Source organism: Columba livia, chromosome 6 (genome assembly GCF_036013475.1).
Source record: "Columba livia isolate bColLiv1 breed racing homer chromosome 6, bColLiv1.pat.W.v2, whole genome shotgun sequence".
NCBI classification, from domain to species: Eukaryota; Metazoa; Chordata; class Aves; order Columbiformes; family Columbidae; genus Columba; species Columba livia.
The window spans coordinates 7905826-7926413 of NC_088607.1; the positions used below are offsets into that span (position 1 = coordinate 7905826).

At 40.0% G+C, this 20588-nt stretch overlaps 1 protein-coding gene across 4 annotated transcripts; it reads right to left on the bottom strand.

Annotated features, from left to right (window-relative positions):
* Nucleotides 1–535: 535 nt before the first annotated feature.
* On the bottom strand, nt 536–19478 carry LOC102085991 (pancreatic lipase-related protein 2). 4 transcript variants are annotated; one of them, XM_065066920.1, is made up of 15 exons: nt 19361–19473; nt 15446–15550; nt 14751–14847; nt 12183–12231; nt 11224–11378; nt 9555–9680; nt 7977–8111; nt 6202–6310; nt 5469–5585; nt 5262–5384; nt 4091–4209; nt 3166–3295; nt 2769–2880; nt 1591–1758; nt 536–703 (listed from the first exon to the last, which is right to left on the bottom strand). In XM_065066920.1, the coding sequence occupies exons 3-15, from the start codon at nt 14751–14753 to the stop codon at nt 640–642; spliced, it is 1410 nt and encodes a 469-aa protein (XP_064922992.1). In that variant the 5' UTR covers nt 14754–14847; nt 15446–15550; nt 19361–19473; the 3' UTR covers nt 536–639. The 4 variants fall into 4 exon arrangements, with proteins under 4 accessions (XP_064922992.1, XP_064922989.1, XP_064922991.1 ...); XM_065066917.1 differs by having other exon boundaries at nt 4091–4212; XM_065066919.1 differs by having other exon boundaries at nt 4091–4212; nt 15446–15520; nt 19361–19439.
* Nucleotides 19479–20588: the final 1110 nt, after the last annotated feature.

Genomic DNA, 20588 nt, shown 5'->3' on the forward strand with positions numbered 1-20588 from the left:
GGTATGTGCTTGAAATTATGCAATAGGCAAGTGCTGTGATTTAGCCTTTTAGTTGGTTCTGAAGTGGGGAACACTTGAGGTTTGGCTTTGCCTGTTGCTTCTCTAATGTGCAGTATACAAAGGGCTGTGCTGACCTCCTGAAGAAATACCCTGTTCTTGTCCCGTTCCTGCCTCATCCTACAGCATCTTCTGAGGGCAGTGCTCTTGTGTGGGCTTGGAAAGTTTTTAGCAATAGCCTAGGCTGTGGAAAAAAGGCTTTTGGGACCATTCCCAGCAATGTGTGGACATAATGTGCCACTTTGAGAATGTTTGACAGACAGAAAATTTGGCGAAGTATCCATGTGGTGGAAAACGGTTCTTACCCGCTGTTCTCGAGGCACTGGTAGAGTAAGACTGTGCAGTGTTATAAATGGATGTTACCACATGTGATTTTCAAAATTGTTTCTATAGTTACAAGCACAATACATTTGGTTCAAACATGGAAAACATGGACAAGTGTGTTTGCAAATAATTGAAAAAATAAAGGAAGCAACAGGCAGTTTGAGTTTTGCTTTAATAACTTTGTGTACCAACATTCCCATGCACAGGACTGATGGTTTGCTCAGCTGCTGTGTACAGGACAGTTGTATTTGGTGACCTCTAGCAAGGTGTAAGTAACTGGGGAACTCCATATGTGACAGTCCCACGGCCACAGAAAGTTGACCTGGGAAGAAAAAGAAACCTTGAATCAAGATTTGTTTATTTTTTTTTCCCCAAAGAAAAATGAAAGATTGTCAGCTGTCACCTTGGAGGTTGTTAATTCGATCCGTAATGCCACTTAAGCCTTCCTAAAAGCCTGCTGTATAGAGTATTAGCACCTGCATGTTAGCAGCAACAAGGTGAATTTCTCTTTCTCGGGGACCAGCTGTAAAACTTGAGTTTTAATACATGAACTCAAGTAAGCTTTAGATTCACAACTGCAGAGCTCTAGGACCTCACCCTGAAAGGGATTTCACCATCTTCTCTAAATAATCCATAACAATGCCAAACTATAAGGAATTTTCTTTTCTAATAGCTAAGCAATATTTCTGCTGTTGTAAAATACATCAATTAAACCTTGACTTAAACCCAGTGGATATGTGGAGTAGTTGGCTGTGATCCCTTCTAAATATTTTCTGCTGTTTTTGTGGACTTCAGGCTGTATGCATTGTTCCTGAATTATACTCTCCAAACTCAAAAATGACACCACTTCTGGTTACAGTCTCACCCCAGTTATTCAGATAAGAATAGTTATTCCCTGGATCTTCTATACAATAGTCCTGGTAATGCATCTGGGAATGAGACTTGCTTTATCTTGGTTTGTAGTTGTTTTGCTGTGGCATGGTACACACCCCAAATTATTTACTGTTCTATTCTTTTCCAGAGTTATTCCCTTCTTTGTATTCAAACATGTGTCCCAAGGCATAATGTCTTGTCCTTGTAATTATGGCAATTCACATTGTTGATTGCAAACCGTACCTCCTATTTTCATGACCATTTTTTTAATCCTGTCTTCCAGAGTTTCTGCACTGCTTTCCCATCCCTTCTGACCTGTAAAAGGGGTATACTTACATATGTCCATCTTCTCCATGAATTATATTGACTGTTTCTGCTCCCAGCCTTGCCCAGAGCAGAGTATATACAGTTTTATTCCAGAAAAAATCGATCTTATTAGTATTTTTTGGGTTAACTTCAACATCAAGGTATTTTGTGTAAACTTGATCTTGAGAAAGGACTCCACTGCAAATAAAGTGAAGACATCAGTGCTAAATGTTTAGAGGTTACTGAGCTAAATCATGTTGTTCGCAGGTTTGGGGGTTTTCCCTTTGTTACAACAGAAATTTGCACATTAGCTGTGCTTTGCAAAAGCAGAGGACACTGGACCAGGACTCTGGGGTGTTCTTAATGGGGAGAGGGTGAAAAACTAGACTAAAAACTTCAAGTGTGCCTGTGGCAGGAGACCACCAGGAGGTAAGGGGGAGGCTGGGCCTGCCTACAGTGCCCAAGAGTGCGGAGTTTTGCAGGTATCGCTGCCAGGAGATCTCCAGGTGACGCTATTGAGAAGGATTTTACAGATGAGCTGGGAACTTCTATGGGGCTTTGGTTTGCCCATGCATGGAGGATGGTGGGAGAAGACATGGAAGCACCTGTTTCAGAGCAGGTACAGAAGACAGTGGGAGCTGCTACTTTGATAGACAACTGGAGACGACGAGCTGAGAATGAAGCCCACTGGGCCAGACCCTATAAATGTGCCGTTTATATAGTAGTGATGGCTTTTAATATATCCTAAGGAGGAAGACAAGTATCTACTTTGCAAATTTGATAAGCTCAGGCACAGGATTGCCTTGCATGAGATCATACAGCAAGTCATCGTCAGAACAGGGAGACTTGTCAGCATGTGGAGTATGTGACGTGTGTTGCTGTGCTAGTGTGCAAGCAGTTGTGCTAATGCGGATATTAAATGGCTAAGAGCTGTATGAAATACATGCATTCCAGAGGTGTATGTTTATTTTGTGAAGAGTAACTCAGAGAAACGCAGAACTCATAAAAAGGAAGTTACTTTCATTTCTTTTTCATAAACATCCATCTCCCCTCATGGATCTTATCTATGTGATAACTTTTTTCATATCTGACATTAAGTGGAATGTCTGCAACAAAGAATAAGCGTTTGTACCACCTAAATATGTGGAAAATGTGAAGATTAAGGTTAGCAGCATTAAATGCTGTAGGGAAATATTAGTTTCTCTTACCTGGCAATTTCATATTCCTTTGTGTTGCCCTCTGTGTCATGGAAAGCTAGATATATGCTCCCCCTTGTTTTCTTTACACCAGACAGTTTAATAAATACTTTTTGTCTCCAAGCTGCATAAAGAAAAGCAAAATAAAACTAGATTGTCATTGGTATGAGAGATCAAAATATGCTAGTACACTAGAAAGTTTGTTTGTTTGTTTGTTTCCTAACTGGTATTCATTCATCTTAGCAAATGAAAGATGCAGTAAGCCTGAGTTTTGATAACAAATTTAGAATTTTTGGTCAGAGATGTTAGCCGTTATTAATAGAAGCAATGGCAATGCATGGCTGTAAATCGCGTAAAGGCAATCACTTTTCAAACATATGATTGACTGCAACAAGCCTCCCCCACTTACTAGTAAAAGGTGGGTTTGCTGCTGTATTTAAAAAATACTTTTGGTTTACCATCTTCAATCTATCTGGGAATCTGTCGGCATAGTACCCCATCATTGGACATCTCTCCTGGGAACATGGGAAGCAGTGTCCCTAGGGAAAATAAGATCATCAGTTAATGGGGAGAATTTTTTTTTCATCCTAGCTCCAACAAAATGAAGGCTCAAGATGTTGTCTTGATCTTGCGAAGCTGTATGTTGTCATATCTACCACCAAATCCCGATAAACTTGTTTCTGAGAACGGCTCCTGCACCCATACGTACCAAGCAGGTGTGGAATGAGCAGGTTTGATATCTGTTTGGATGATGGCCTGAAACTCCCTAGTTCAAGTATATTTTGGCTTGCGTCTAGGACAAAATGTAAGCCCATTTTACCCTCTGAGTGGAAGGGAACTTGCCTGTATCCACTTTGCAATGCAATATGGAGGGGAAAAAAAGGAACATAATTCATCAGTGCATTCAATTAGGTGCCTTAATCAGTGCCCAGTCTAAATTAGAGTCAATGATTTTGGAGACTCCAAATGTCTCTTCAGCCAGTAATTAGTAGTGTAGATACATCTAACTTATGTGCTCTTTGCATAAAGATTTAGGCTGAGATTTTATGAGGTGTGTGGTGGTGGGTGGTTGTTGTTGTTGGGGGTTTTGTTGTTGTTTTGGTTGGTTTTTCATCCTATTTGGTGATATTACCTGTGCTTCAGAATTCATTTTCCAGAGCAGAATAGCTGATGGAACCACTGTGCCTCACCATGTGCATCCTCCTACCAAACCACACCATGAGAGCCCAGCCACCAGCATCCAAGTGCTCTGTGCACATAGCAGGACCTACCATGAGTGTAGAGACTTGGATTATTTTCTTTAGAGCTCACAATTCCTGGGCTGATATACTTACTGCCTTAAAGAATTCGTATGATTCACAGAGATATCCAAGGTATCCGGTGGGATGGAGGATACTTTGACAATAAAACTCATGGCTGCGTGAGTGATGGCACCCCCCAATGACTGTAGCGTCTGCTGGAAGAAAGTTTATGAGCATCTGTGAAACAACCTCCTGTTATCATATATAGGAGTTGTGCTTGCCTCACCACGGAAACGGCTGAGGCATGGAACAGCAATAAGGTCTTATAATAATTTTTCATCTGAATTTCCCCATTTCTAGTTCCAGTAGAATTTACTGTTTTATCTGGAGAACTGTGTGTCGGTCACCCCAAGATTTAAAGTGAGATGGAGAAGTCTGCTATGGCATAATAGTCCCTTATAAGAAGACAGCCATATGTATGTATATATATATGAGATGTCCTGGCAAGATGACATTAATTACAGTTTTAAAAGGCTTAACAGAGCAAAGAGGATCCACCAGCCTTCTGTCAACCTCTCTAAAGCCTGCAAAGAGGGGGAAGTCTCAGGTGGAGAGGTGAGCCATGTACATTCCCTGGAAATACTGAGAGCTTTTGCCTAATTCATGCCTTAAAAGTGTCAGATGCTCTTTGCAGCATTGGCAAGAAAACAAAGGTGGTGGTGTCATACAACATGTGTGGTCATGACACTGGCCTATCTCAGCCTAGAAAGCTTCCTGCTGGGGCTGTTGGGGTGTTAGATTTGCAGGCTCCCTGCCTTTTTGTGTTCTGCAGGTCCAGTTTCAAATTACAGAACAAAGCTTAGGCCTCTGATGAGGACAGGTTGAAAGAGTTGGGCTTGTTTAGCCTGGAGGAGGGTTTAGGGAGACTTTATAACAAGCCACTTCCCAATAGCCTTTGGGTACCGGAAGGCTGCTACAACAGCATGTAGTGATAGGACAAGGGGTAATGGCTTTAAACTGAAAGAGGGTGAATTTAGGTGAGATATGAGGAAGAAATCCTTCCCCATGAGGGTGGTGAGGCACGACAACAGGCTGTTCTGATCCAACCTTTTATTGTGTCTTATTTCCTTTTCTTACTTACGAGTAAATTGGAAAACCCCAATTTTGTTTTGCTATTGTCTCCCGAATGGACAGTTGCTTTCACAGTTCACTTTCAGGTTTGAACAAAAACAAAGTACTACATGTGTTGGGAATATATGTTTACCTGCAATGGTAGCTTCCAATTCATTTAGTTTCATCTCTGGGATTAAATCAGTGCATCCAGGCATGAAAGTTCCTCCATTTGGGTAAAAGTCCAGGTGACCAGTGGTGTTATAGATTCCAAACCCTGATGTGATACACACATGATGATGTCAGTGTCTCAGTGACATGCCCATCCCTGCAGATATTTTACTGACATGTGAACACATACCGAAGGCAGGAAAGTGAGCAGCATTACTGTGAATAACATCGACAAAATCTGCATCTGAAGGATCCAGTCTCACCTCAGGAGGAGTACCTTCAAAATAGGGCCCGGCAGGGTCTAAGCCTAAAAAACCCCACATTTATTGGTTGAGAGAGGGAGAGAAGTGTTGCACAGATTAATATGTCTTTTGCGGAAATAACATCAGACATTCTATATTGCATGAGGCATGTTTAATAATAATGATGTGAATATTAAGCTAAACTGAAAAAATGTGCAATAATATGGTTTTGTGAGCCTTTCTGCAACCTTATTCCAACAGAAATAAAGTATTTTCCAATAGACTATATAATAGCATCATATTACTATGAAGGAGGCATTTTATTACTTGTTAGCTTATTACTGGCCTGTAAAGCATTATGAATAGGAAAAACCTACGATTCTTGATAAGTTGCTTTGTCTTTCTGTAGTGCTTGATGTAACCCAGTGAACAGCAGTAATGTTACAAACATACAAGTTTGTCCTTTCACTAAAGTCTTCCACAGAAGAGTTTTCAACCTAACTAGAGAAAGAAGATGTAATAATTACACTCGTTTCTGAGAAGCATAAAGTTTACCTACTCTCATGCAAGGTGTCTGCAGCTCTGCCAATAACTTAATTCCAATCTACAGACCAGTGTGTTGCAAGTTTCTTGCCTTTAGAAACGTGCTGTGTTATCTCTGTGCCTTGGTGAACAACCTACCTGTTATCCGTCTGATGCCTGGGATCCTTCTTCCCGCCTCTCCTGCAGCATGTGCTCCCAGACTGTGGCCAATTATATGGATGTTGCCAAAGGAGTATCTGAACTCTTCCTGATCATTAAGGTGGTGATGGGGGGGACAAGAACACAGGCTTTAAACAGCAAGCAAAGAGGGTGTCTTACATTAATGGCCTTTGGGAACATCTCAACTGACTTCCTGCATAGTGAACAGGGTGAGAGTTCCTTGAGTTAATTATTGTTTAAATCACACTAAGACTTGATAGAACATGATCCAATCTAGAATTTAAATGTGATGATGGATTCACTGTCATAGTGTTGGCATATGGTTACTGTATTCAATTACCCTTGGTGACAAAATATTAACCTTCTTTATCAATTGGATCAAGCCCTAATTTCATATTTCATCAATATGATCTATTTTTTCTTTAATTACTCTTATGGAGCCCTTTTAAATCCCATCTGTTCTCCATGTGTCTCTTAGAAAATGTGATTGTACCACTCAATAATATTTTCACTGACGAGCCTAGGTGGGGTGACATTCATTCTCCTCTTTGCCAAGTGTCACCTCTACAAGACCTGTGCTGCTGAGATATCACACATGCTTTGAAGGTGGGAATGGAATTTATTTGGCATATGTCACTTGCATGCAGTCTACGTCCCAACCACAGTTTTGTAATGACCAAAGACAGCAAGGATTGGTTGCTAATTGCTTGAGGTTTTTACACTGTTTTGTTTTGTAATGTGTTTTACTGCAGTACTTCCGTTTACAGCACAGCTTAACTTTTCCTAATGTCAAACTCCGAAAATTTGCCAATTGAGGGAAAGAGCAGAAAGTCTAAGGATCATTTATACATTTTTGTAACAGAATAAAGAGAGACCTCAACTGCAAATGATGCAGTAACAGACACTCAATGGGAAACTGAACACGTCTTCAAGTGATCCAAGATTTGTACACAGAGAAGAAAGTACAAAAATAAATGTGTGAGGCTCAATATGAATCTCCTAAGTGGAAACAGGAGCTAGTATCCCAGCGGATTCTGGCAAAGTGGTTCTTTGATATTTGAGCGCTTGTGAAGTTGGCACTTAGCTTTGGCTTTGAACTCTCTCTTGCAACACTTACAATGAACACCTACTGATCAGGATCAAGTTTGTAGCCAGGCAGGGTTCTGATTTTTCTGCAGTTCTAAGTATGTATGAGTCTTTCTGAAGTCAGTGGGAAAAGCTGATACTCAAACTTTGCAACCAAGTTCTATGCTACATGTGTAAATGTGAACACTTGCCTTGAGGAATATGAAGTTCATGACTTGAAGGCAACTGGGTAATTCATCATGTCTGTCCACAGCAAATATGACATTATCGAGTGAGCTTGCCCATCTCAGTGGTGCTAAACTGAGAGGCTAATTTAGTCCTAGCACATGTATGTAACTCTGGCACAACTCTGGAAAGCACTGAACTTATATGCCTTGCCTCATGTCCAGTGACTGTATCATCATATGGAAATGTTGCCACCTACTGGTCTATCATGAGTTGGCACCTCTCTCCGACCACATTAGCTTAATTTGCGTCTTTTGTGGCTGTGAGAAGTCCTTACAGAGTTCACAATTAGTATAATTAACAGGGTCTCAACTGCATGCACTGCACACCTCTTCCAGAAGCACTGGCTGACCATATTGGACAGGATTCAAAACCAAAGCAACAGCGTTATAAACCCACTACATCCACTTAGTAACTGTAGGTGGTAAAGCTGTGGTATTTACCTGTAAAATTTTTATGAAATAAGCAACCTCAGCCCCGATCACGCGGATGTTGTTCACTGCACTGACATAGCTGCCTTTTGCACCATCTTTCCAGTCAACAGCAATGCAGTTGGTATTTTCCACTTCCAGTAACACCTGGTGTGGGAATACATAAAGCAAAGTAATTAAGGAAACAAAGTAGCTGAGATTCAACTTAAACCAGAATAAGCATTAACAGATAATACAGTAATGGAATTTTTCATTCTTTACTAAACAGGGCTCTTAAAAGTAGACCATACTACACTGCAACATTCATCTGCTTACAAAACAGAATGTAACAAGCCATTCATCCAAGAAGTATCAATTATAAAAGACAACAAAAATATTTTCCTTTATTTACATATTTGAAATAATTTAGAAAACCCACAAAACTGCACAGTAGTTTCTGTGTGCACTACGTGAGTTCCCTTGAGGGATGCTGGTAGTTTAACTGGTTAGCATAAGAAGCAGACTTAGTTGCCAAGTGCCTTTAGAACTCATAAAGTCACATCAGAGTGGAAAGGTTGGATATAGCTGAAAGTTTCTATTTCATCAAAAAAACTAATGCATTGGTCACTTTGGTACTTGTCACAGTCTTGCAGAGATCAGTTTTAGCTTTCTGTGACTAAGGGTCACTCAAGGTTTGAGAAATAACAAGGAGTGGAAATGAAAATTAATCTATGATAAGCAGGTAAGTGGCAAGGAGAACAGAAGCTTGAAGCAATAGTGTTGAATCCTGGACTCCCTTCTCTCCTGTAGGCACAATAACTTTGCACTGTGGAGTGGCAGATAGAATTGCTGTTTCTTTTCAGTGGAAAAAATTAGAAACCTAATATTCTAGATTAAGAGTTTCCATAGATGTATGAACAAAATAATGCTGCAAGTCTGTGACTGAGTATTCACTGGTGGCCTTTTTCTAGCTTGTCCTCTTCCCTGCCAGTGTGGAAGAAGCAGAAAATACAGTAGATTTTGCTTCTCTATTAGAGTCAAGCCTGTCGCTGACACAGGATTGTTTTTTGTGGTAGTTTCCATGTTTCATATTTGAAATCTTTCTTCACTGCGCTCTGTAATCAAACAAAAATGGTTCGTTGTTTTGTTGTATTTATGGGTTGCTTTTATTTTCTTCTTTTCTTTTTAGGACCTGAGTAGTGGTGAATCAGAGTACTGTTTGTAGACTGAGACTTGACCTTTACTACTCAGGAAGGATTATTGGCTGAAGGATGGTTCAGTTGCTCCTAATGGGAGAAACAGTGAACTGGTGTGTCTAATCAGATATTCTGACAGCAGTGTTGATGCTGGTGTCATCTGCGTGCGGTTTGTTGCTTTGATCTGATCTGTAGAGTTTGGGAGTGGAAACTCTCTAGAGAAGCATAATCTGAGAGATGACCAAGAAGCCTTGACTATGCTGCATCTTCCAGAGTGGGAACGTTTTGACCAACTCTTGGTTGATATCTGTTGCTACCTGATGAAGTGTAAAATGGAAGGTGAACATTAACACCTAAAGGATACTGACAGGTTGTAGATACAACTGCTGATGGAAACCAGAGGATACTCTCATACCAAGCACATTGCTACCACCCAGCCTTTTTTTCCAGTGCTGCCAAATCCATGAATGATGAAAGAGGTATTTCTACGTGTCGAAAAATGTGAGTTCTTGATGGTTGAGGGGTTTATTGCTGAGATCACCTGTGTGGTTTAAAAAAAAAAAAAAAGAAAAGAAAGAAAAGCTTTATTCATACTTTCAAACATTTAAAAAAACCTGACCTAGGTCATTTGCTCTGTAGGAATCAAGGGACTACTTTGAACGGACAAAGTGTGATTTTTTTTTTGAAACCCAGGAACCCCTGTATCCCACCTTTCTCAGTTCGACTATGGTTTCCAACGAAGTGGTGCTCATGTGGTTTCTGCGGCTCCTATCTATTTTGCTTAATGCAGCAAGACACCCCTCCCACCATCACATAGAATATGAAACAACCTAAAAGGGCCACTGTGTTGCAGGATGCCTGCTGGCTTGAGCTGGATGAGTTCCTTCAGAGAACAGCCCATCAGCTCCACATCTACTGGTTCAGCTTCCCTTTTACTGACCTGACCTTTGCCTTCAACGTGTTACTCTGCATCTAAGCATTTTTTTTTCTGGATACATCATGTTTCAGTGCCTGTTTTTTGTCATTAGCTACTCCAGCAAGGCTGAAAGAATTTCATGCAAGAACTGAGTACAGTAAGGGTGAAGCTGATCTTCGCACATTGCTGTAAGCTGCTTAATTATGTATTTTCCTTATTCTCTGAGAATATCTGAATGTCTGCTTTGTTTTCAGACAAATATAGGGTCTGTGATGTGAGCAAGGTAGTTCGGGTGTGGAAGGATCACAGATACATTTAAGTTCAATGCCTGGGAAGTAGTGCAAGGTTTGTTTTGACTTGTACCAACAACAGAGGTGTTGTGTAACCTGCTGGTGGATGTATCTTGTGTGCTCACATGACCTTGCTCTGCAGATTGTAAAAGGTTATTACAGGTATAACCTTCTTAGAGAGCCTGAGTCGGATTGTCAGCGTGGCAACCAGGGTTGCTGTAAAGCGATGATGCCAGCAATGGCAGTGATGGCATTGTAGCTCATGCCAGAGGAATCCTAAGCATCCCAGTACAGCTCAGGGGATGCTGGGTTTGAGAGCCTGAAAGGGACTTAGGAGCTTCATAAGCATTTGCTGAAGTAGTATGGACCCAGTTCCTGATCTCACAGGTTCCTCTGCATTACTCTCCTCAGTATTTCTGGGCATAAGCAACTTGAGTAGTTCTGGCTTATTTTCAGAGTGCAGAGGGACAAGTAAGAATGTAAAATCATTCAGATGTCAAGGTGGAATGTGGGTTTGGAAACTGCATAAAATCAATTTTCTTCAGGCTCTTATTTTTGAAAGTCACAATACCTTCCTAGCTCAGCTTCCCTTTAAGACGGCAGTAATTGTTCTACTATCTGAATACTCACAAGGCTTTTTATTTGAACAAGTCTTCAGGTTTCCTCAGAGACCTAAACTGCATGCAAAAGGTAGTCTGCCATAACCCATACCCTTGCACAGGAAAATGCCAGGAAAGCTGTTGTGTCCTACAGTTCATTCACTTTCCACTGTACTGTCAAAACATCTTCTTATTCTGACTTGTTTGCCTGAGGTAGATTTTTTAATAGGACAACAAACATTTGTAGATTTAGTTCTTGATTTTAAAAATAAACGTCACCTGTGAGTTATTTCCCGTTTCTCTGGTGTAGAGAGAGAAGCTGATGTTCATTTTTTCTGGTGGGTCAGGCAAACCTGTCAGATGTCTCCCTGGTACCCCAGACCAGGGTGGACCATCTGAAAAACAGCCAATCCTGGCGTAGCAAACCTCTTCACCTAGAGTAGAAAAAACAACTTGTTTATGTGTCAGACTCCCTTGTTGTAGTCTCAAATACATCGTCAAGCATATTACGAAGAGCAGAAAAGTAAGGATTTCATTTTATGATTAATTTTGAAACTGAGATTCATTCTTATTTGCTTTATGGATATTGCCTGAAACAGGTAATAAAGGGGAGCTAAATAATTTGAGGATAAACCAGGTAAAGACTCAGACACTGTTTTGACACCATTTTATAGGGTTGCAAAGGGTTAATTCAATTTCATTAAAAAAACCAAATGTTTTAAGTGCTCGTTAGAATTGCTTCTGCGTACTTCTTCCTCCAGAACATCGTGTCTCTGCCCATAGGAATGAAAGATATCTATGTCGTAACCTTGTACTGTGAGTTAAATGATAATTTTTTTCAATAAAGTAGCCTTTTCTAGATCAAACAGGTCTCCTGCTCACTTACACTCAACTTCCGTGTTTTAGCACTGTCTGTTGTGTTAAGCACGCTGTTGCTGAGTGGTTTTTTGTATACAGTAGTCATGTAAAGGCAGCTTGTGCTTGATAGAAGTAGGACACATGACTGAATTCCTCTGTGATTTTTCACCATAGACCTATGCCTCTTGTATTCTTAATAATAAAATTTTAACATGGGGGATCCTTTTAGCATTAGTTCTATCCACAATAATAGACATTGTCATACAATAACGTGCAAATCATACCACAGCTTCAATATAAAGGAAAATACCAATCATCATCTATGTATTATTTTGTCTGAATTCACCTTCTAGTGGTAGTTCTTATAGGTGTTGTCTCACCTGCTACTGTGCCAAGGAGATGAAGTGCAATAATCCATATTCCAACCACCTAAAACAAATTGAATATACAGGTTAAGCATTTAGAGCATTCATTTAGAGCGATTTGTCCTTTTTAAAAGAACATAATACAAAGACACACCAAGGGACCGTAAGCCAGCAACATGCCCTTCCAGCAAAGGCAGCCAGCAGCATCCTGGACCGCGTTGGGAGGAGTGTTGCAGCAGGACGAGGGAGCTGAACCTTCCCCTCAGCTCAGTTTTGCTGTTCATCATGTTTCTTGCACAGCCAATACTGCATGAATGTGGCTGAGGGAGTGAATTTGATCGTGAGGTCCTGACTTTTGCCAGTATGAGGAGGCGGGCATGAAGTGTTGTTCAACAAAGACAACGATACCTGTAACGTGGTAAAGCCTGCATGCTTGACAGAAACTTCAGGCTGTTTGTGCTGCTTTTACTCAGGGCTCTTTGCATTTCTGTACCTTCTTATCCCTGACTTTTGTTTAGATTCCTTTCCTCATTTGGCTTTTCCATGGAAGGGATTCCATGTATTTCACCGTTCTCCTCATTTGCCTCATTTGCTGTTCTCAATTTCCTCTTTTTCTAGGTGTTATGGCATCTGCCTCCCATTTTCCACATACTGCTTTTCATGTAAAGCAAACTTTTCAACCTGTCACCCCTGGCCACTGAGATAGCTTATTAGAAGTAGTAAAGAAAAAAGTGGTAAGTTTAGTAGGTATAATCTTGCTTTGTGGGAAGCTTTCTCCAAGGAATATTTTTAGAGATTTCACGATGTGAGAAATCTAGAAAACCAACACTTCAAAGGTCATGGATGCTACCAAATGCTCTTAGAAACAAAAAAACCCAAACCAAAACAAAAAAACATTTGAGAGTTTCAAAGAATTTGTCCTTGAAGGTTGCATGTCAAATGATAGACATGAGCGGCATATGTGATCCACGTATATGCTTTTTTTGATGGAAGTTTGATTACTTGGCTGTAATGATGTGATTTCCTAACCAAGCCAAATGGGATAGGTCAGAGTGTGGAGAGCGTCTCTGAGCACTCTCTAACCAGCTCTGAGGTTCCTGTGTGGTAATAGCTCATTATTTATGTGGTAGGGTAGAGGAGCAAGGCTGAATATCTGAGCTGTGAGCTGGAGTTGCAAAGTGCAGAGCTGAGAGGAATTGCGAAATTTCCTTGGAAATACAATTCTGTTTCCAGTTCTAATATATCCATTGATAAAGTCAATACAGAAGAAAACTGGTTGCTCAGGGGAAGTGGAGAGGAAGTGTGGAAAAGGATCAGGGTTTATTCTAAGCAGCTGGTGACAGATGGGAACTGAGAAGTCCTGTTAGCCAAGAGGAGCACCTCTGTTCAGCTGGAATATCTGTCAAGAAATACCCATCATCATGATGAGAACCTGATGACAGTGTGGGAAAATCACAGATGATGTGGCTCACCAATGGAATTGGAGAGCTCAGAGGGATTTGTTGATGTTTAATGGAGAGCTCTCATACTCAGGAGTTGTATAGTCCATGTTGGGAATATTACAGCAGGAAGGACACTATCATTTCTTTTCAGACCCAAAATCTGAACGGCAGCTAATGAGTAATGAGTTCAGAAAACGTGGGAGGTTGTTGCCAAATAAGTGATCAGTAGTTTCCTTTCAGAGGTTCTTCCTTTGAAGGCATAAAATAGAAATGAATGTGTAGCTAGGTAAGCCATGAAAAAATAGAAATGAATGCATAGCTAGGTAAGCCATAAAAAATTCAGATTTTTGTGTGTGTGTAATGTCAATTCATTCTGTTATTAAGAGTTGTAGCTTGGGTAGGAGACAATTTTTTAGTGGGTAGGTTTTCTATATTGGTCTATGTTCACTGAATGACGAAGATTGCAAATAGATTAATTATGTATTTGTAAAAAGAGTTGAGGCAGCATACTATTTGATGGGGGAAAATTCTTTCACTGGGCATTTGAGAGGCTTAGTGCTGAGCAAGAGGAACTGGAATGACTTGTTTGTGAATGTGATCTCAGCCCTGCCAGTATTGTGGGCAGGACAGCTGCTAAACGCTGAGCTCAGTTGTTATACTCCATGGACGGAGGGCATGCACTTCTGAAGCAAAACCAGCACTAAATATTTCTAAATTGCTGTGCAGCTTGGGGGAAAAAAAAATACATTAGGATGTCAGTCTAACAATATCTGCAATTTTATTTTTAAAACCTACACTGGAGCGGTATTTTTCCTTTACCATAAGCCACCAAGTCACCTTCTGGACTCTTGCTCAGCCTGTGATTCATGGGCCACTAGTGAATGGTTTGTGAGTTACGAGAAAATCTGCATAAGGACTGTCAACAGAGCATTTCTAAGTCTCACACATGTACCCCTACACCCTGCTCAGGACATGTGCACAAACATGTACTCGCAGTCTATTCAAGAGAAGCAAACCCAGATCTCAGGGTTTTTAACTATTAGCATTTTTAACCTAATAACCTCACTGCAGTAAACAGTTTAATTTTTTTAAATGTAAACCCAGATATGTAAATTATGTAATTTTTAAGAATTTTACCCACCATTCTTTTATCACCCTTCTTATCTCTTTCTCTGGTGAGCAGTAACAGGATACAAAACAGCCACTGTTTTCCTTAATGAAGATTGGGTAGCTTTATGCTGAAAAAAAATAATAGAAAAGAGATTAAAAACCAACAGGCCAACTTGGCAAAGTGAAAGAAACTGGAAGCATACAAGAGGATGCAAAAGGGTAATATTGGTAACTGGGAACTGATAGCTAGAAACCACACAGATTTCATAAGGAAAACATAATCCCACCATGTATGTAATAGCCAGTAGAATTAAGACATGAATTAAGAAGGAATATTACATGCATGAGAGAACTAAAAAGATGCAATGGTTTTGGTCCATTACTACATAAAGTGGAGCAAAAGACAATGATGCAGCTGAAGTGAAACATTTACACTTTTTGTTTCTGCATTTACCAAAACAAGCTTATGTTGTTCACATCAGAAAAAAAATCATGTTGATTCTTTGTTCGGACAATGATTCTAGATCTGCTGTAGAATAGCTGCTGGAACTACATATCTTAAAATCATTGGACTTTGGTATCTTATAGGTGAGATCCTTAAAAAAAACCCCACAACTATTAAAAAAAACTATTGCAATCTTTTTGTTATTGATTAGTAAGGAAATTCCAGAGAGTTGAAGAAAACTGATGTGCTAACAGGTAAGAAAAAAAAGAAGGATGAATCACCTGAGGAATTTCAGACCTGTGGAGTTTCAGTCCAGTGTCAGCCTGAGGAAGAATAATGAAACTCTCCCCAGGGTACTCAGTCATGAAAGGAAAATTGTGGAAAAACTGTTAAAAGATTAAGTTGTGTAATTGAATTTAGTTACATGATGTGACAAACTAGCATGACGCTCTTATAAGATCAACATTGTAAGTCTCATTGTACTCCTATTTTGATAAGATCTGCTCTGTTACTTGATATTTTGGTTAAGAAATTAAAATTATGTACGTGCACTATTGCAACAGTTAAATAGATTAAAAATTTTATGCATGGATTAAGTAGATTAAAAATTGAGTAATTATTTCATCTCAGACTATAACGGCAAAGAACTAGAAGGCAACTCCTGGATTTACAAATACAGCTCTTGCTACTGTGCATCATAGCATCATATCATGATCGAACTGTGATTGTCTTTCTTTCAGCTTTTTTTGACCCTATAGTTACTCACTACTCATAGTGGATCATCACTGATTAGGGTTTCAGAGGAATCAGTTCCTGGTATCACACTGCGTGCCAGCTTACAACACTGGTATTGTTTGCTGGAAATGAGCACATACTGAAAAAATACTGACATTTAGACTAAGAGATTAGTAAATACAAAGTACAGGTCATAAATGTTAGATTTCTTTCCCAAGCAATAAGAAATAAATGCTGTCACTCTGCATATCCTGCCTACAGAATGGAGGTGAACATCTGAGGAAGCAATAGCTGAAAAGGCCTTTGGAGGCTTGCTAATGTATTATGAGTGATTTCTGAAGTGTCAAGGAACTTGTTAGTCTTTGTTTCCACATTTCAAGGTGGAAGAATAGTATTTTCAGTATATATAGCAGGCAATATATAGGTGGGGGTATTATTTAAAGACTATGGAGGTTTCATTGGTGCTACATGCACAGTTGAAGTGGGATACTGAGGAAATGGAGAAGGTGATTCTTGGATCATCATAAGGATGGAGAAGGGGGAGTGAAGACAAAGAAGTGAAGAGAGGACTTTTTAGCCTTGGAGTATGAAGTAAATACAGGGTGTTTCAAAAAGATGGACCAAATTGTGTTCTGCAATTGCTTTGAAACTGGGTCCATCTTTTTGAAACACTCTGTGTAACTGAGACCAGAAGAGGAGAAGTGATAGAACTTGGTAGAACAAGAACTAGCCTTGAAAAAACTGAAGTCTAGTGTGTTGTCCTGAAATAGCTGCCCAGCTGGAGTCACAGGATAAAAAACACCACTAGTTTTAATATGTAGTTTTATCGTGTTTTAATGTGACTGTGAGAAGTGGAATGGATGAGGCTCACTGACCTAGATGGTGCCTTCCACTTCTTCATCCTGTGTTGCAAAGAGGCCAAACGGGAAGTTAAAGGGCCACCTCAGCAACCTGTGCCAAGGTGGGGAATGCTAATGTCATTATGTTCCAAATGAGCAGTGGTAGAGCAGGAACAGAGCATTCTGCAGAAGCAATCCCCAGTCCTAGCTCATTTTCATCTGTTGCCAGAGCTGAGCATGGCATCTTCTGTCTCAGTCTTTTGTTGTCTTTCCAGTTCTCACATCTCCCTTTCCCTTCTATATTGACATTTAGTTCTTTATCTTCTCGAGTCTTTTCCACCCCCACCTCCACCATTTGTGGGATATTTTTTCCATCTTTTCTTGCTTTACCACTCCATACTTCCTATATTGCCTGTATTGGCACTGTCCTTAAACTGACAATATTTTTGTCAGTTCTGTCTTTCCAGTGTTTTATTTTAGCCTTTCATATTTTTCAGTAGTTTGACACAGCCCTGGTTAACAGTGTAAAGGCAACACAAAGGGGAAGAAACCATTTAGAATTAAGCGTATAAGCCTTGGGTATAGAAGTTAAAGATTCAGTTACCTGTTCCGTCAGCAAGTTCTTGCATTGCTTTGAGCCTGAGGCATTTAGAGAACACTTGGTGATTGCACACTCAAGCATCGTAACATTAACCAAAATTGTAGAAGAAACTAAGGTAAAAATATTGCAATAATATCCTTAGGCCTCATAAAGGGGATCACATACATATTTACCAATAAGCAAATACCTGAAAGTACCTTATAATTGTTTTGTTTGTTTTCTTTGAATGTAATTTTGTAGAGGTTGTCCAGCCCATTCTTCACACATATACAAATAAAACCATATTTTCCAGGGAAAATCCCCATTCAGTAGCTTAGACACAACTTTTGTCTGGACAATCGAATACTGAAAATTGGCAGCCCAGTACTGGACAAAGTGCTGCTGATATGGTGTGCTAATTCAAGTAGCAGAGTAGTTGGCATAACTGATAAATGACTTAATCTCATCTCCAGCTTCTCCCCATAAATAACCCACAGTAAGGTGCTGATAACAGATGAAGGCTCTTTGGCACTTCTTCAGTACAAATGAGTAATAATAATAAAAGAGCGTCTTGGCATTAGCCCGTGTCCTTTCCTGCTAGTTCAGCAGCTTTTAGGTACATTTTTTTCCAGGAGAAAACTGATCTGGAATAGCTCTGAAACCCATAAATTTAATATTAGATAAATCAGTTTTGTAGTGAAGCAAAGATGTCCTGAACCTTTCGCAGGTTTTCTTCTCCAAACCACCCAATAAGAATTAATTACCAAGGCAAGGCAGGACTCACATATATTGTCTGGTCTGGGTAATTGAATTTTCTGAGCATCTACTGACCTCTTAAACTGAATGGGAGACAGTGAACTAGGGCATTAACCTGAAGTAATGACTCAGATTAGTGATGTAAATTATTTTCTTTAGGTGTTTAATGTGGGAAGCGCTCCAATAAATGTTAGTAAGTATGCAGAGTTGTGCATATATTTGTCATTGGAGGATGCAGTAAAATTTGGGCTTTTAAGGTATTTAGGTCAGTTGCTTAGAGGTGGTGAACAATTGAAAAAATTGTGAAGAAAATCTATTAAGTATCAAGTTTTTGGCTTCCCACTTCAGGACTTTGTGCAGTGTCTGCTCTGGCTTCTGAAGTAATATGATTCTCAGCTTGACCCTACACAGGTATTAATAAATTTACATTTATGTTTATGGGGACAATTATCATTTAATCTGACTACAAGCATCATAAAAAGCCAACAAATGTGGTTCAGTTTTGGGAGGTGACTGTGCCAATTCTGGGCTAACGAGGGAGCCTTCAGCTGACCTGCAGCCTCTGTCTGGCCACTTGTTTGTCCTTCCAGGAGGACCTTCACTGTTCCTCTTCAAGATTAGGATACTGTCAAATGTAGTCAACTCTAAGACCAACACTATATTCCTTTTGCCATTTCTGAAGTGCAGAATAACCCTTGCTGATAACTGGTTCAAGTTTCTCTGTATATTGTAGTCTACCAAAATACATCTCATTTGACACATTCTTCCCTATAACAGCTCTGTAATTCTTCCTAACATATTCTCCATTTAAATTTGCAGTACCACTAATAATACTTAATTTTGTAGCCTAATTTATCCTTCTTTTACATATCAGTTATTTGTCTTCTCATGCATTTTCTCCATTTTTTTTTTTTTTTAAAAAAAAAATCCAGATTCCATGTGCACATGCTGTCATTATTTACTTCCTTTGTAAACACAGGGATGTATTCAGTCTTAAATTACTTTAACCTCACTGAATCCACCCTGTTTTCCTAGCTGCATCACATTATCACAACCCAGAAATTCTCATCTCCTAATGGGATTTCCTGGAATTGAACAGTTTCAAGCCTTGTAGCTCCTGCCAGAGTCTCCTCAGGATCACTCTGAGACCTGCTGTTCGCTTTCTGCCTGTTGACTCAGACCAAGCCTATCTTGTTTTAATCAGGAGTCCTTACAGACCTTCAGCCCCAACCAGCAGTTAATAAGGACACTTGCCCAAAAACTCAACCAAGTTTTCAGCCACTTACCACTCTGAATGCAGAAGGGGCTGTTGCTTTGTGAGCTCCGTTCAGATCAGCTCCCTGTCAAATCCTGGTTGCTACCGGCTCTTTTCTCTTGGAATCAGTCCCACGACGGTGGGTGCGGACCTGCCCACATGGTGTCTAATTATAGGCTTCATGTGGGTGAGTGAGAACCTTTGTAAGAATGATACCCTTATTGCTGGATGTAACAAATGTTGCCTTTTCTTGTCTCTTGTCACAACTAATTTATCAAAATTTTCACCTCTTAAAGTTTTGTTATGGATTTGTAGAAAACCAAAATGAGGGCACTTCAGCCCTCAGAGGGGTTATTTTATGTGACATTCACAACAGTCAACATGAAACTCTTAGGTGAATTAGCTGGTTGTTGTAAGCTCCTGTTGCAGGCAATGGGCTAAGCCTCCTCCGCAGGGAAGTTCAGAACAGTAGCTTAATTTCACTGCTCTGTGTCACCCTCTGGAAGTCACCAGCTATCTGTTTGTTATCTGTCTGACGTGCGTGCCCTGTGAAGCAAAATCTTGTACATTTTCATTTAATGTTTTTTACAGAGAATAGGCCAGCTTCTTTTAAAATGGGGGGTAGGGTAACAAAAAATTTTGTTACAACTTAGGGAGAATATAAGTGTCTGAGAATTTATTATCTTTTTCTAGTGAAGTTATTCAAGCTCTGTCTGCCCATTACCATTTTTATTAATCTACATCATCTTAGGCCATGTGGGATTCACAGATGAGGTCTCTCTGTACCAAGCTTTCTCATCAGTTGGCACACTCTGAATATAACTGACATCTGCTGACAATATCGTGATCCACTTAGAGCAGAGAAACCGTCGGCGCTTTCATTCAAAATTGTGTCAGGAGGAGAATGATAGGATGCTGATAATCACATCATTCATCTTTTTATCTGTAATGGCTTTGTGACTTGTCCATCATGTAAATCCCAGGTTCTTTTCTGTGCTCTGAAGGTTGTGGGGCACAACTGTGTCAAAACCCAGGTCTTTCAGTTCCTGGGCAAGACCTCAAGTCACTGCACTGCTATCTACAGGATGGGTGCTGTCATAATCACCTGGTCAGGCAGCTGCACGAGAGTGACTGTAATCCTTGTACATGGAGTGATTCAAGTGCCTAAGGGAAGGAAGTAACAGGGGTTGAATCTACTGTTCGTATATGAAGACAATTTGTGGTCTTGAGATACACACGTTACCTGAGAGAAGACGTAA